The sequence below is a fragment of the Pantherophis guttatus genome, chromosome 2, assembly GCF_059756535.1.
Source record: "Pantherophis guttatus breed Tessera chromosome 2, ASM5975653v1, whole genome shotgun sequence".
In the NCBI taxonomy this organism is placed as follows: Eukaryota; Metazoa; Chordata; class Lepidosauria; order Squamata; family Colubridae; genus Pantherophis; species Pantherophis guttatus.
In genome coordinates, this window is record NC_142064.1 from 252553427 (window position 1) to 252565914 (window position 12488).

At 41.4% G+C, this 12488-nt stretch overlaps 1 protein-coding gene across 1 annotated transcript in view; it reads right to left on the bottom strand.

Moving 5' to 3' along the window:
* Window positions 1-1380: 1380 nt before the first annotated feature.
* Window positions 1381-12488, bottom strand: part of TRIM39 (tripartite motif containing 39) — a 32869-nt gene continuing 21761 nt past the window's right edge. The window contains exon 8 of the mRNA XM_034421667.3: window positions 1381-5147. Coding sequence (XP_034277558.1) covers window positions 4600-5147 — 548 coding nt within the window. The 3' untranslated portion in view covers window positions 1381-4599. The remainder of the gene's footprint in view (window positions 5148-12488) is intronic.

The window sequence follows — 12488 nt, forward strand, 5'->3', positions numbered from 1 at the left end:
AAATTCTTGGAAAGTGTGCTGCTTGCCTAGCGAATGTTAATTCTTTTATAATGTATTAACCAGTGGTGAAATCTAAAATTGGTTACTACCGGTTCTGTGGGCGTGGCTTGATGGGTGGGTGGGTAATGTGACTGGGTGAGCATGGCCAAATTTTTTTTTTTTTTTTACTTTTAAAACCATTTTTTTCTACAACCTCTTGGGCGAAGAGGTTGTAAAAAAATGCTTTCAAAAGGCTCTGACGATCCCAGCTGAGTTGCCTGATTGGCAGAGGCTTTTTTTCTTTTAAATGCCTCTGCCGATCAGGCAACTCAGCTTGGATCGTCAGAGGCATTTCAAAGAAAAAAAGCCTCTGATGATCGCGCGGCTCAGCTGGGCATGGTGGGGGGGCAGGGATTTTTGCTACCAGTTCTCCGAACCACCCACCTCCATCGCTACCTGATCGGGCGATCCAGTCCGATCCAGGAGCATTTCACCCCTGGTATTAACTGTGCTTTTCTTTCCTTGTGTGTTTGGGAATTTATTCCCTCCTCTGAACTCCATCAAATGTTGTTCTTCCCTCTGCTTTCCTTCCCTTCATTTCCCAGCTAACCCTTCCCTTCATCTCATTCCGGATCAGAGCATGTGTGTATTCTTGTGTCTCTGTGTTTAACAGTTGTTTGTGAGAGAGAACAATAGACGATGTAAGTGAATTGGATCAATTTCTGATGATGATTTTATGCATTGAGTCCAATCTGTCAATTTTATGGACCAAATCACTCCACCACATCTTCCGATCTTTTACTTCTTCTTTGAGTTGTTTTATGCTCTGGCTGGTGTCAGCTTTGATGTTGTCCAGCCATCGTGTTCTTTGGCAGCCTGGTTTCCTTTTACGGCTAACTCTTCCTAACACAATTGTTTTCTCCAGGGAATTCCTACGCATGACATGGCCAAAGAGACACAGTTTTGTGATTTTGCCTTCTAGTGTCATGTCCGGTCTTATGGGCTGCAGTATGTGTATGTATGTGTGTGTGTGTGTGTGTGTGTGTATATTTATATATATATAAATATATTTATTTATTTATTTATTATCTGCCCTTCTCCCGAAGGACCCAGGGCGGTGCACAGCCAAAAATAAAAACGAACACATATAAAATTTAAAACAGTTTAAAAGGAATTAAATAATTTGGCCCATTTCAATTAAGACAAAGACAACCCATATAACTTAAAATTGATCTTAGTATTCAGGTATTCTTGGTATTCAGTACTTGCTTCTTCTTCTTTTGTTAGTTTCAAGCATTAAGTCTGAAATGGTCTGTGTTGAACTTCGTGATACTTTTGGCTCGTCTCAAATCTTAAGTTACCCTGATACATTCCCATAATGAGAAATCATGGATAGCCCACTGTCAATTAAAACAATTATTTTTTTTTTATTAATAATGTTAAAGCCACAATCTGATATCTTGCGTTAAGCTGTGGGTTGCTGGAGAACTGTCAGTACAGTCATATTCAAAGCTCCACCTTATAGACTGTTGCATTCATGCATGTGCATACGTACATACCATACCTTTAAGAAGGCAAAGCAAATTAAATTCAACAGGTCTAATTCTCAATTCCCAGATGCCCAACAACATTTATATAGGATGTTATCACTTTGATAAGTTTTGAGTCTGATCGGCTAAGTACTAATTTGAGACTGGACGAACTGAAAGGTTCTGGTAGCAATATTTTCTGACATTCAAGAATTTTCACATTCAGTACAGCACTTGATGATATTACCTAATTGGACAATGAAACGTCTGCAAACAGCCAACCAAGCTCAGAAAGCAGCAAGGTCTCCACATTCAAAATATGGTCGTCGCTTCTGAACTGCTAACTCCTTCAGCTATTCAGGAAAGCTCCACCTGGGGGCGCTCTTATTTTAATCCGTGATGGCTCAGGGGTTAAAGACACTGAGCTTGTCAGCTGGAAAGCTCACAGCCTGAGTTCGAGACCTGAGCGCCACAAGGAATGAGCTCCCGTTCCTTGCCTCAGCTCCTGCCCACCTAGCAGTTCGACAGCATGTAAAAGCAAGTAGATAAATAGGTACCAGTTCAGGGGGAAGGTAACAGGGTTACGTGCGCCTTTGGTGTATAGCCATGCAGGCTACATGACCACAGAAAATGTCTTCCGATAATGCTGGCTTCCTTGGCCAAGAAACGGAGATGAGCACCATGCCCGAGAGGAGGACACGACTGAAAAGGGAAACCTTTACCTTTTTACCTAATCCTTGACTACCAAGCAGAATTTTCTTTTCATGTAACAATTGCTTGGAAAAGTCTTTTTTTTTTTTTTTTAATGTTCAGACTTAACTCACATATGCTGCAGAAGCTCAGAAAGGCCATTACCAACTCTCCCAGAAGCAAGAAGGGTGGACCTGGTCTTGCTCAACTCAGCACCTTCTATCCCAGGGGTCTCCAACCTTGGCAACTTTTAAGACTTGTGGACTTCAACTCAATGCCCCATGCTAGCTGGGGAATTCTGGGAATTGAAGTCCACAAATCTTAAAGTTGCCAAGGTTGGAGACCCCTGTTCTATCCTATAGATGTTTTTTGTTTTTTTTACATACAAAGTGTGTGTGGTGTGTGTGTGTGTGTATAATTGTTTTCTGAGGTTTTCACGGGTTTTTGTATGTAGGTCTTTGGTTATTCGGGTTTTCTCCTGCGTAAAATTGGAGGTGTCTTGGCAACGTTTCGACGAAGTCTCATTCGTCATCTTCAGGCTGGTGTTTTCAGCTTCGTGCTTCTAGGAGCAAGCACGAAGCCGAAAACACCAGCCTGAAGATGACGAATGAGACTTCGTCGAAACGTTGCCAAGACACCTCCAATTTTACGCGGGAGAAAACCCGAATAACCAAAGACCTACATATATATATATATATATGGCTAAAATGAAGGCAGCTGAGGTTCCTTTATCAAAAGACTGTATTAGGAGGGGGGGTTGGTCAAAGGAGCAGGGAAGAGAATTAGGTACACACATAATATCTCCCACTTTATTATTTTGCATGCTGTTTAACCACATATTTGCTGTTATCTTTTCTCGTCTGTATTTTTTGCCCAAACACTAATACAAAGCAAGACAGGCTTTTCTTTCAAAGGTAGATAGCCTTCCACTGTTGCTGCTGGGTATACTGGGATTAAAGTTTCCATGATGTACAAGCATTGGTCATGATATCTGGGAATTATATAAGCTGTCCCCTAACAAACATAGAGGGCAATAAATTAGCAAAGAATATTTTGAGAGTGATCAATACGGATCCTGTAGCCAGCAGGGTGATAGCACGTCACTGCACAGTCAACCCAATTTACCTGGACTCTGAATGTGCAAAGTTTTTGGCTTTTGTCCAATGTCCATCTGAAGAGAGATGTGTTTGATTAGTGGGGGAGGAGAAGATCGGTGGGAAGTTTTACACTGAAAATGTCCTCCTGTGTCTATTTTGGCTCAGCAGTACCTGTCAATGGGCGCTAGGGATTATACTGAAGAAAGCACAGGACAGGGGATTATATCTGTGGCGAAGTACTGGAAGACATTCAAATGCCATTGAAAAGTGACTGTATTTGATTTCTGATCCCTGTTTTTCTTTTTGAATCTGGAATTTCCCTGACTAGGCAAATGCCATAAGCTATTTGTCTCACCATCCAGGTGCCCAACACTCAATTTAGCTCTGAGGGAGTCTACTTGCAACTGAGGTTACGTAGCTGAAATATTGCAGGCCAAAATCTATGAGCTGGGAGAGGTTGTGCACTAGCCCTTCTGATACAATCACAATGCATTCGACTCGTAAGACACGCCGTCAAACATACCACCAGAAAGCCATTCCTTCAGTAGCTAAATCAATATCATGACTGATTCAATACTTTTTCTGTCAGAGGCTGCTTCTGACACTTGATTGCAGCCACAAGTGATCAACAAAGCTTCAGCAATTCATTGGTGGCTTTGAAGAATCAGCTTGGAGAGAACGATTTCCTTAATTTTCCTTGGTTTATAGCATTCTCGCTATGCACTATATAGCTTCCTCCTATCCTGCATCCACTCCACCTGCCAGTAAAAACAGGCTGTCGAGAAATAATGTCCACCATTTATACAAGCAAATGTTAAGTACGTTTGTAACCCCTTCAAGGGGAGATTCCCTCCCTCTACAGTGCACAGAACAGCTTACCTTTCCCACATTTGACCAGCTTTGCCCACTGCCAATGCAATCCTATATGGCTCGTTGCCAAACACTAGACTAAGCTTAACAGGTTTTCTTCCCCCCAGATTTAACTGCAATCCAAAATTTCAGAAACTGAAGTTGTAGATTACAGAAAAGGACATGGTCTTTGTTGCCCCTTAACAAAGGTTTGCCTTCTCCAAACCTTTCCTAGTCTTTAATAGCCTTAAAAGCCTGACATTAAACATTAGGTGTGAAAACCCTTCCCTTCTGTGATGCTTTGCTGCTTCTGGTTGGGCGTGGCTTAGTAGGCAGGCCACTGATGCCTGCTTTCTTTCCCACGGAGAAGCCGAGTTGGAAAAACTCTCTCTCTCTCTCTCTACATAATTCAAGGGCTAAGCGTAGCAAAGGAAGATGGGGGTTTGGTCATTTCCTTATTCCCAGTCCGTGGGCGGACGGAGGATTAGGGGGGCTGCATTCTTGCGCCCAGCCCGGATACCTGGGTAGAAGAAAGGCCAAAGTTTCTCGGTGAAAACGTCGGTAAAAGTATACATATGGGAACGGTCCGTCACATTGTAGAAGGAGAGCTTGCCTGCCTCGTAGTTCAGGAAGACGCCTACTCGCTTAGGCTTGACAGTGATGTGCAGCGGAGTGAAGGGGTTTGTGGTAGCTGCGTATTTGTCTCCATTGAGTAGCCGTACCCGCCAATAGCCAGTCTCCGGGAGAGAGGTTGTCTCCCCTTTACGGCTTACTGAGTTCTTACAAACTCCCAGGGCCCAGTGAGTCTTTTCTCCCACCTCTACCTCCCAGTAGTGACGGCCTGAAGTAAAACCTACTGTGGCCAGCACACAAGGATAGATTGTAAAGCGTTTCGGGCTATCGGGCAGATCTCGCAAGCGCTGATCCACAAACTTGACGCTCTTGCGGTCCTCGGAGAGCACTAAGTTGGGGTGAGCTGTTTCCGGGTCGAGGGTCAAATCTCCTGCAAGGGGGAAAAAAACAGGACATATATTCATTCGCCTCTGCCATTTCTCTCATGATTAGACTATTACAGGATGTCCTCTCTTCATTTGGCTCGTTTTGTTCCCCACAGATGATTTGGATTATAGCCATTAAAAGTCTTTTACGATCTGGTTTTTGCTATCAACTCCCCAGGCTTCCTCAATAGCAACATTCAGCAGGTTCTTTTACACAATGAAATGAGGCTGCAAATATATATATATTTTTAAAAAAGCAGTATTCACAACCGACACATATGCACTTCAATCTCTAAGTAGGCTTGGAGTTCCATGGAGTCTTAGTTCTCCATAATCCAGGGGGTCTCCAACCTTGGCAACTTTATGACTTGTGGACTTCAACTCCCAGAATTCCCCAGCTAGCATGGCTGGCTGAGGAATTCTGGGAGTTGAAGTCCACAAGTCATAAAGCTGCCAAGGTTGGAGACTCCTGCTACAGTCCTCACCCAGAAGTCACCTGGAAGCCATTTATTTCGCTTTATAGAATAACAACTCTATGAAATGGAGAGCTGTACTTTGCGACTGCCATGCCGCCTTCAACCCTTGGAAGCAGGAAAAATACCTTGCAACCTTCAGAAGCATAAAAGACTCAGAAAATATATTTAAAACATTTGCCTGGTGCAACAAGCACATCAGAGCGAGGACACAGAGGCTCTTCCTTTGGTGAGACATGCCCCAAACAAAAAAAAACTCCCTTTCAACTGTGTTTTGTCAACTCCCAAAGCTTTCCTGACCTGCTCCCGAGTTGCCATAGGCAGGGGGATGGGAAATTGCACCTCACAGCTGCACCAAGGAATTCACACCTCAGTCAAAACAAAACATATCTTAGCTGGCTGAAGTCAAGGCCATCTCCACAGAGACCTGCATGACCCACGAAATTGCTTCGTTGGGGAATGTGACGGGTGGCACACCGTGGGGGGGGGAGGGCAACAGGGTCAGAGGCAAGGCGCGAACTGGGTGAAGTCAGAGTTTGCTTCACTTAGGTCGGGCTGACATGGCGCTCCTAATAAACAACTGGATTTTTCTTGCAAAATGGCTTGAGGCTCCTGATTTTATTAGGGCGTTGGTCGGAACCCTGACATGTGTCTTACTTTAGGAAAGTTGGAAGAAAACTGCAACCTTGGGTGGGGGTGGGGGTGCAAGCAAGCACACATCTTTGTATACTCCGGTCCCAACATTCAAAAGATTCCTCACTTTTTGATTTTTTTTTATTAAAAATGCCCTAGAAGGCAGTGCATCTTCTATGGTACCAATTAAATACACTGCTCAAAAAAAATAAAGGGAACACAAGCAGAAGACATCTGAGATCTGAATGAATGAAATAGCCTTATTAAATACTTTGTTCTTTACATACAGTAGTTTATACACTGCTCAAACAACTAAAGGGAACACAAAACTACTGTATGTAACGAACAAAGTATTTAATAAGGCTATTTCATTCATTCAGATCTCGGATGTCTTCTGCTTGTGTTCCCTTTATTTTTTTGAGCAGTGTATATTCTGCCAAGCGAATCCCAGTTACCAAGCTAGCAGATATTTCGTTCACTGCTCAGCAGATATTTTGTTTTCTACCTGCTGTTTCCAAGTAGAATACATGAGCCCAAGAAAGGGCAATACGTGACTTGTGCTATTTGTGAGATTACAAAAATAAAATGCCCAACTATTAACAGAAACCAAACAGTGGTGTTAACTTAAGTATCAACGGACACCAGTCAACTCTGAACTCTGCCAATTGTTTTTAAAACCAAGCATTACTTTTTTTAGACCTTTTCATTCAAAAATTAAACAATAACAATCTAGGATGGTTCTATATTTTCAAATAAATTGCTTGAAAATATTTTTCTTAAATTATACTCCCCCCCCCCCCCCGAGACCCTGCTGCTAGTCTGGATGCCTTCGTTCCCAAGGGTGCCACATTACCTAGGAGAAAATGAACTGTGGCCTGATCCAGCAAGGTAAAAACTGGTTATTTACCTGTACCTTCAGTTCTCTAAGTGGCCCTCTATGAATTCAGAAATATAACTATAGCAGCCATGCAAGCATTATGTTTGGACTATTGCATACCTAGGATTTTAGGCAAAAACGTATCCTTATACCAGTAGGCATCTTTAGATACAGATGTCACCTGTCTCATCAATTTCAACATAACCTAATAATACCAATCAATATGTTTGGCACCAGAACAGAATGCACTGTAGCACTAGCAGATAAACCACTCCAATAATTAATTATGGGTAAGAAACCAGCTCTTCATCTGTGATTCACAAACATAGTGATTTATAAACCTTGTACTTCGTGTGGAAGTAAGTGCTCAGAAAGGCTGAAGAGAGGAAAAGAGTCTTTCCTGGGGCTAATAGAGAATCCACAGTATCTCATAAACATTGAGAACTGAGATGAAAGCTGCTTGGCATTAAGACTAGAAGTGGCATATTTGAGAAAAACAGTAGAACATGACACTATCTTGATCAGGGGTATCAAACTCAAGGCCCGGGGGTACTTAAATCTGGCCCATGGGGCCACCCTGGAAACAGCAAAGGACCGGTTCATGGTGCTTCTGCCAGCGAAAACGGGCTCGTTTTCCTCCCAAGTTCCGTTTTCACTGGCAGAGGGTTGCAGGAGGCCATGGCAGCCGAAAATGGAGTTCGAGGCACATACTACCACATGTGGTGGACATGCAAAAAAGCGAAATAATTTTGGCGACGGATTCAGATGTGGTTAGAAGAAATGGTTGGACAAAGATTAGAATTTAAATTCTATTTTTTATTTTTTTATTTTTATTTTTTTTATTTATATGCCGCCCTTCTCCGGAGACTCAGGGCGGCTTACAATGCGTTAAGCAATAGCCTTCATACTTTTGTATATTTATACAAAGTCAGCTTATTGCCCCCACAAACTGGGTCCTCATTTCACCTACGTTAGAAAGGATGGAAGGCTGAGTCAACCTTGAGCCTTGGAGAGATTCGAACCAGCAGTAAATTGCAGGCAGCTGTGTTAATAACAGGGTGCGTAGACCACTGTACTATCAAGGCTCTTAATATTCTTAAATTAAAACTTTAATTTAAAAATAGAATTATTTTTATTAGGAATCATAACAGAAGTACATAGTAAAGGGTCAACATATTTAATATTACACATCATAATGGCAGCGAGAATGGTATACGCCCAACAATGGAAAAATGAAAGTATACCTTTAGAAAGGGAGATAATAAAAGTATTAGTTTGCGCAGAAATGGATAAATTGACGTTAGAATTAAAAAATAAAGGAGAAACAGAATATCATGATGTATGGAATAGATTTTACCAATGGATGGAACTAAGAGGTGGGCGTTGGAACAGGAAATAACCAGGATTTGTAAACCTGAAATGTGATGTAATATATGAGTACATTGAGTAGAATAATTATATATAATTAGTAATGTTTGAAGAGTATATATGTTATTTGTTTTATATTTTAGTGCGTATGGCGGAGATGATGCCAGGATGATCGCACTGTGTCCAATATTTTAATAAGAAATGAATAAATATTAAAAAGAAAACGGAGCTTGGGAGTCCATTTTTGCTGGCAGAGCGCTCAAGCCATCACAGGTGCCCCCACAGGAATGACGTCAAGCTGGCCACACCCACCCTGGCCATGCCCATCCCATCCCCCACCCCCCGAGGTCAAACACAACCCTGATGTGGCCCCAATCTTGATGAACTGACTTCACACTCTTTGTGAAGTCAGTTTTGTGAAGCTTTGCTATCTCAGAACAAAGCTTCAGAATTTCAAGAATGCATTTCCATAGCAGTGGGTCCTTCCTTTCTTCCTCCTTCCCTCCCTCCCTCCCTTTCCTGCTATGTGATACAATACAATGAAGATAAAATCCTCTCCAGATTTAGGACACTCTAAATCGAGTGTTCTAAATTGTTGAATGTGTTAGTGAAATAATCTGCAAAGGAGGGAAAAAACTTTAGGGAGATAAGAAATATCTGGCTGAAGGATGGAACTTGAATGGAGGAACAATTGTGAGAGGAAATATCTCCCTCATCGTACAAATTAAAGCAATTGCCATGAGGAAGGCAATTCTCTCTGAGGAATGATAAGAAACAAGTTTTCAGTTCAAAAGGTTTAAATGTAAATATTGAAACTCCAGGCTAGAAGCAAAAGAGAGAGAAACAATCACTAAACAATCACTTCACGAATAGTATTATCTGAGAAAATGGAAGCACTGTCTACCTAAACATGGATGTTAAGGTGACATCAACTTTTAATGAGGAAAAAGAGAGACAATGCTGAACATAACAAAAACGATTAAGTATACAATGGTAACATGCTGCAAATTTCATGGATGTCTGCCATCCAAAGTATATCCTTTACAGGCAGAGCGTCTTGTGTTGTATAAAAGACTTCCCAACTGAAATCAAGTAGAATTCAGGTCTGACTCTGCCATGCCATGAATTTGAGTGACAGCAAATCCAGGTATTTCATTCAGTCCTTATAAAGTTCCAACAAGTTTTTGGTAGACAGATGTATATGCTGACATAGTAAACACCGAACCATGTAAATCGGGGCCGTTCAGGCTATGGCAATTAAGATCCAATCAGTTCTGTCTCTATGACTTGAAATAATCCGGTCACAAGGATGAGAAGGATTTTGGAATCTCTTAACCAGCTGCAGCACTAATGAGTTTGGCTACAGTGGCAAATAGAACATCTGCTGGAGGAACAATGCCAGAGAAGTGTACCTACATCACTTTGTCACTTTCCATCCATATTGTGTAAGCAAGGAACAGCTTAGAACATCTGATGGGCATCCAGAAACCTTAATCACTTTTTTCATGCATCAGTTCCAAAGGTGCAGTGAGAGTAATAATTAAGGGGAGAACTTGGTTCCTTCCTGCTCATGTATGTTACAGACTGTAACTGTGTTGCCCAACATGGAATGTTCAGTGATACTTTCAAAAACAATTAGGTCTTAAGTAGCACTAGAGGTCTTAAGCTTGTCTTAAGCTACTCTTTAACTATGACCCTTTTATTCCTAGGAATAGACAATATGTCCACCATTTTATGAAGCAGGCATCCAGAATCAGAGCTGGAGAGATGGGGGTTTGATCAAATTGTGCATCTTCTACTAAATTGTCCACATATTCTAGTGAGGCACCTACTCTTCTGGGGTGTAAAGTGCCACCTGACAGATGTTTAATATCTCTGCAACCAGTAGGAAGTACCAAGCACCAAGTCACAAATGAAGTCTTGTAGTTTGCTCTCTTTTGATTCAGGAGGTGTAAGGCCACACGAGCAAAACCTGCATGGGACCAGTGTAGAGATTGTATAAACTTTGTCTGAAGTCAATCTCAACAATCTTAGCTCCAAGGAACTTTGGAACCTGAGAGAAAGAGAAGTATGGTTTCTTCTGAAGTTAACTTTCAAGCAAGATTGGGGCCATACATATGCCCTATATAATTATTTTCAGGTAGAAACGATTGACAGCCAGTCTGAGTATTCGATAACCACCATTTCATGCATGTAGAGATGCCGCTATTGCTGTTATAGATATTGAAAAACATAAGCCATAGTTTAGCTGAAAGAGAGGCATCAGGATTTTTGATTGCTGAAAACGATATTAATGTGAAAACATACACCTATCACGTCAGGTTGATGGATGCAAAGCACCACCCTTCTTGTAATGGTGGAAGGATAAAATATTATCCTGAATGTTGATGGGAGGAAAGAGTTCATATCCCTCATGTCCAGGATGGGCCCCAATTGTCTGTCCTCAAGGGCAGCAACATAGCTGGAATAAAAATTCTGCCAGATGTCATGGAGAAAGTCTCTATTATGTCTTTGAATAGTAGCACATGTACCTTCCAGAAGAATGACTGACTGACTAGGATGGGAATACAAGCTTCTGTGAACATGACTGCGGTGAACATGACTGTGGTGCCTCAACAATGATAGTATGTTGGAAAAAGAACTGAGAGCCATCATCCTTGACTTTTGATATGCTGCAATTTGGTTGTGTTGTCCCATATTACTTGGAAATTCAGATCCTGTAGAGACAAATCGGGTTGTCTGTCATTCAGGGCTTAAAAAATGTGAGATAAATCTTGAGATTCAATAGAAACTTCAGTTCTCCAAAGGAAGGAAAAAGGACTTGGGTCTCCAAATTCTGCAGTTCAATGTAAGAGATCAGCTAAGAGGATCTGCAAGCATTTTCCAATCTTCTGACGAATTCTCTAGGAGATGTGCCACTGTACCGCTACATTGTCCTTTAAAGATGGAGACTGTGCTTATTTGGAAAGCCTGGTGGTAGTAGAAGCTTCTACAATACCCATGGTACCTTAACCATCCCACCGTTACTATCCTCCAGTTGTTATTTTCCAATAAGTATATTTGATGAATAATAATTATGTGTGTGTGTATTAAATGTGTGCAGAAAATCCTAAATGATGGAGGGTAAAATGAGATTACATATCCCTATTCCCAAGAAGTGGCAAATGCTAACAAAGTAATAAATGCGAACATTTGTGATTTTATAGAATGTGTTTGGAAGAGCCACAACTCCTTTTGAGATTGTTAAGTATCTATCAACTTCTTACTCATGATCTATGTCTAAAATGATGCATCGTGTGCTGGAACACTCCTACAGCCATAAACTCCTATCTCAATGAGAAAACCCAGATACCCTCTGGGGAACTTAGATAGTTCAAAAAAAAAGTAACATTTATAGGATCATTGTATTTCCAAGAACAGAAGGGGCTGCTTTCAAATCACCCTTTCAAGATAGGTTCTTTTCAGTTCCATTCGTATGAAAAGGATCTAGTTCTAAGGACTTGTTTATACTCGGCGTCTGATGCATCTTGTTGCAATGTCCAACAATAGTCAGCCAACATTGATGGATTCCAGTTGCCCTGATACTATTTTTTTTCATTGTGGCAATGTCCTGGTGAAACCTCTCACCATGTTCATCAATGAATGCACCTAGATTTTGGGGAAAGAAATCCAGGTGTGAATGCAGAAAATGAATCTTCAATGACATGTTGCACTTCATGATCTTGTATGCTGTAAGAAGTTTGTCAACCAGCTGAATATGGTTTGTTGCCGTGTCGTTGCCAAGGCCATTCTTATCGACATCCTTGAATGCTTTCCAGGTGATTTTCTCTGGCCCCACTAACACACATCTTCAAACAATTTGTTACTGACGACATATCTGATCCGTGGACCAACAAAAATACCTTTCTTAATCTTGACATCAGGTATTGTTGGGAACATCTGTCTCAAATAAGGAAAACCATCACCTTCCTTGTTCATCATTGTCATAGCATTTT